At 31.6% G+C, this 4,733-nt stretch overlaps 1 protein-coding gene across 1 annotated transcript in view; it reads left to right on the top strand.

Moving 5' to 3' along the window:
* Positions 1–1,459: 1,459 nt before the first annotated feature.
* LOC111395973 (L-ascorbate oxidase homolog) overlaps positions 1,460–4,733 on the top strand; it is a 13,900-nt gene continuing 10,626 nt past the window's right edge. The window contains exons 1-2 of the mRNA XM_023022210.1: positions 1,460–1,745; positions 1,839–1,948. Of these exons, the coding sequence (XP_022877978.1) occupies positions 1,605–1,745; positions 1,839–1,948 (251 nt within the window). The 5' untranslated portion in view covers positions 1,460–1,604. The remainder of the gene's footprint in view (positions 1,746–1,838; positions 1,949–4,733) is intronic.

The following is a 4,733-nucleotide window of genomic DNA, read 5'->3' as shown; positions in this document are numbered from 1 at the left end:
ATGTAAATAATCAATTAAATGTATTTAATTTTCAATTTAGAAAATATTATATTTGTTCATTTTTTTATTAATGGATAGATGAGAGAGAGATAGTTAATTTTCTGGAAAATAAAATCCTACTTCCCTTAAAGAAAATATTTTTCTTAATTTTGAGGAAAATATGGTCACGTGATCAAAAGTAGAAAAATATTTTTTATGAATAAAACAAACAGTACAAAAGTAAAATTTTGGATAAAAAAATATATTTTCTTAGAAGATATTGAAAATCAAACGTAAACGAAACTCAAACAGAGTCAACTCATTAATTACATAGATCTTCGCCGAAATTTATAAATATTTTCTTACAACTAGCATGAAATTAAAAAATAAAAATTCTATAATAGTGGATGACAGACTTTCATAACGTCTAGATCTTTTCTGGCTTGCTTGCTGAGATACATGCATGTGCACGAAATTATAAAAAAAAATCGAGCCACAGCAATGTTTAAATTTTTTTTTTTTTTTATCTAATTAATGATTTATATCTCTCAAGACATATTTAAAGGAGAAATTGCTTATGCAATTCTCAATTTTCAGGTAAGTGAACATGTTCTCATTTAATTTTTTTGACAAATGAGTTTTAATCTTCTTAAATCAGTGCACAAATATAAAAATTAACATTGCTTTCAACTTTTAATTATTGTTGCAAGTGTTCATATTTCATTCAAATTGGGGGGGATCAAAATAAAATTGGAAAAATGAAGGTTATGTGAAAAATTGATACAGATCAGGATATCGTATAGAATAGTTATGCTACTATAATAATAACAAAAATTTTCATTTTAAAAGGTATTCACTAAAGTGGGTTTAAGTGCCTCGATGACAATCATCACTCTTACAAAGACTAACATGCTATCCGTGCAATGTGTTGAGAAATAACCCTCTTTAAAAGAGTTTTATTGCTCGACTTACAAGTAAGCAATGTATGATATTAGTGTTTGCGTGAAAAATGATTATATTAAATATAATTTTTTTGAAAAATGTATGGCTTAAAAGTAGAAATTAATTATGGAAAAACGTAGAAGAATAATTATTTTTTAAAAATATGTAAGTATAAAATAATTACTTTGAAACAAGATCTTAGATGACATAGAGTTACGATGGCAAAAGAAAAGTAAAACGCAACATGTGACCCTTGAACCGCATGTCCATTTTTTAGTGCAGTAGTACCATAAACATCAAATCAACAGGGACAAATTTAAGTGCTTAGATCCAAGTGTTACCCACTGCTAATAATAAATATCCAAAACTTTTCAAGTGTGGAATTATTTTTGAAAATGAAATTTACGTGACAGTTTTTAAAAGTTAGGTAAAGGGCGTGTATATTTCATACAAAGAAACAAATTAAACAGAAATTTGTCTGGTAAAATACATAATAAAATAAGAAGGGTAAAGAGCTGTCAGCAATAGTTTGCTGCACGTGAACGTGACAAACGGAAGAAGACATTGACAGTACACACCATTTTTTCCCTCTTGTGTGTTTCTTTCATTGTCAAAAAAACCTCTGTTCTGAGGAACGAAGAAGGGGAGGAAGAAAAAGGAGGGTTTTTTTCAAGAAGAAGAGAATGAGAGAGTACACCTCTGTCATCAAGGTTGTTATACTGCTAGTTCTTTTATTACAAAATGTAAATGGTGAAGACCCTTATAGATTTTACACTTGGAAAATCACTTATGGTGACATTTATCCTCTGGGTGTCAAACAAAAGGTAGGTACTACTAATAATTTTCTTCTTCTAATGCCCTTCACTATGTGCTTTTAGTTTTGTTGCTGAAGATGAGAAATGGTGGTGCTGTTGCAGGGAATTTTGATAAATGGGCAGTTTCCGGGGCCACAGATTGACTGTGTCACCAATGATAACCTGATTATCAGTGTTTACAACTACTTGAATGAACCCTTTCTCCTTTCTTGGTAACCCATTTTCACTTGCTTTCTTTCCATTTGCATTCTTATCTAGTTAAACAACCCTTTTTGCCGTATTAACTGTAGAATGCTGCACATCTATTTGAGTTCCTTAATGTTTTTGTAAGCATGTAGATTTTGAGATTTAACCCAGCTTTCAGATTATCAATGTCATGTGACAGATTAAAAAGGTTCTTCTTGGCATGAATTTTTTCTCAAGGATATCACCAAGAAGATTAGAAAGAGTATTAACTTTTTGCCATTTTGAGCCTCAAGGCAAGGGATTTCTTCTAAAGAGCATGTTTGGCCAAGCATAAAGAAAGTAAATTACTTTTTCATTAATACTTTTGAAGAAGTTACTTTTGTCGTTAAAACTACATTTTTACTTATTCAAAAAAAAAGAAAAAGAAAAAAAACGAAGAGGTTTACTCTTTTTAGTCTTCACCGAACATGCTTTATGTGGTCTCTAATGTTAAGGCACAAATCTGTGTATACAGACTTATTCAATGCCCAAACATTAGGTGTTAGGAATTTCACTATGCAGTATTCACATGCTAGATCTCTGACATCCACCACATATTGGGTTTTTATATTTGTCATTAATCTTATAGTTAAGTTAATACATGTGAGACAAATGAAGTGGCAAGCTTATTTAGGGCCATATATAATCCTCTTTGACAGCCATTATTTAGGAAAAATAATGTTTTGACAGTAATATTTAGAATAATGTGTGTTAAAAAAAAAGGAAAAGTTTTGAGTTTATGTGTAGAATATTTTATTATGAATGTGGTTGAAAATGAGTATGTAGAAAAATGAATTTTCAAATAACGATTATCAAAATCAAACTGGGCATAGTTAATGTATCATTTATTAGTTCTTTTATTATTTAGGAAATAAATAAATGATTTTTTTTCTTTTAAATTGGTGAAATTCATAATCATAGCCATTGAGTTCAATGTGCAAGACATCAATGGCTGTCCAGTATTTATGATGCCATGGCACTTAAAAATTCATAGTTCTCTCTGCTTTGGAAGACAGCACAGTTGAATCTTTCTGGAAACAATCATCTAATTTGTCATCCATAAAATACATTTTTAACTTGTTATCTCCAGTCAAAAGTGCCTGAAATAGTTGTGCTCGTACACCATGACTTATTACTCGATTCTTATTGTGTTGCACAACAATGACAAATCTATGAATTGTTTGAGGATGCGATTATGAAATGTAGTACCTTGTTGGTTTACAAATCTTGGACTACATTATAGAAAGTAGTTATTGTGATTTGAGCAACAATAATAATGATGAAGAATATAAAATCGACAAAGAAATAAGAACACAGATTTAAGTGGTTTGGTGATGTGCTTGTGTTGACGGGAGTTAAGTAGCTATGATCTTTATTCCGCTCCGACATCAGCCTATTTATTCCAGTAAATACGTGTTTCACTCTTGTTGATTTTGGAATAATAACTTATTCCATATCTTAATTCATAAACGGGTGTTACATATATATACATAGAGACGATGTTTCTCATAAGGAAACAATCATATCAAAATAAGAAATAATTCTAAACTTATGCACCTACCATATATACATGTGTTGTTTATGTAAAGAATAAATATAAACCTAAATTGATGCATAATTCCATAATACTGCCCCTTAAGTTGGAGTATAAATATCAATCATGCCCAACTTATTACAAATATAGTTTACTCGACTTTTGGCTAAGGCCTTAGTGAACATATCAGCTAATGATCTTTTGTCTTGACCTGCTTAGTGAAAATCAATCCTTGTTGTAGCTTTTCACGAACAAAATGACAGTCTGCCTCTATATGCTTTGTTCTCTCATGAAATACTGGATTAATGACAATGTGAATAGCTGCTTGATTATCACACCATAAGTTCATAAAGTGAGACGTATCAATGCCAATTTGTCCAAGTAAGTGATGTAGCCACATAAGTTCACAAGTCATCTGTGCCATAGCCCGATATTCAGATTCTGCACTTGATGGAGCTACAACACTCTGTTTCTTACTTTTCCAAGAGATTAGATTACCTCCATCGAAAACACAATACCCTGTAGTAGAGCACCTATCCACGAGAGAACCTACCTAGTTAGCATTCGAGAAACCCTCAACCCTACAATGACCACGTTCTCTATAAAGAATTCCACATCCTGGAGCTCCTTTAAGATACCTTAATATATGAGTTACAGCATCCCAATGTGAAGTTCTAGGAGATGACATAAACTGATTAACAACACTTATGGGAAATGCAATAGCTGGTCGAGTAGTTGTAAGATAATTCAACTTTCCCACTACCCTCCTGTACTTGTGATGCTGACATCCATTTACTATTTATTTTCTTCCATTTACTATTTATTTTCTTTTTGGACTATTAGTTATATTCTAGTTGGATTATTATTTATATTTCTGTTATTGGGCTTGTTTAGTGGGTTTGGCCCAAGCCCTTCTCTTTAGGGTTTGTGTTTTGCTATTTATTTCTGTTTTGTTTCTCATTTGAGACAGTTGATGATGAATTAGAATTGAAATATTTTTGGTGGCTTGCAGCCGTTTTCTCCCTCCCCTCTCTTCCCCTGGTTTTTTTCTCCTCTTCTCCCTTCTCTCTGTTTCTCCTACCCGTTCCTTCTTCTTTTTTTCTCATTCATCCTACATCAAATTTGGTATCAGAGCCGAACCATGGGTAATTTCTTTTCTTTAATCCAAAATTTATTCATATTTCTTTCCCGAAATCTGTTGGAACAGCACGAACTAAAAGAATATTTGGTACAGGCAG

The sequence above is a fragment of the Olea europaea genome, chromosome 6 (assembly GCF_002742605.1).
Source record: "Olea europaea var. sylvestris chromosome 6, O_europaea_v1, whole genome shotgun sequence".
NCBI classification, from domain to species: domain Eukaryota; kingdom Viridiplantae; phylum Streptophyta; class Magnoliopsida; order Lamiales; family Oleaceae; genus Olea; species Olea europaea.
The sequence above is the reverse complement of the archived record's forward strand: the minus strand, read 5'-3'. Positions and strand labels throughout refer to the sequence as shown.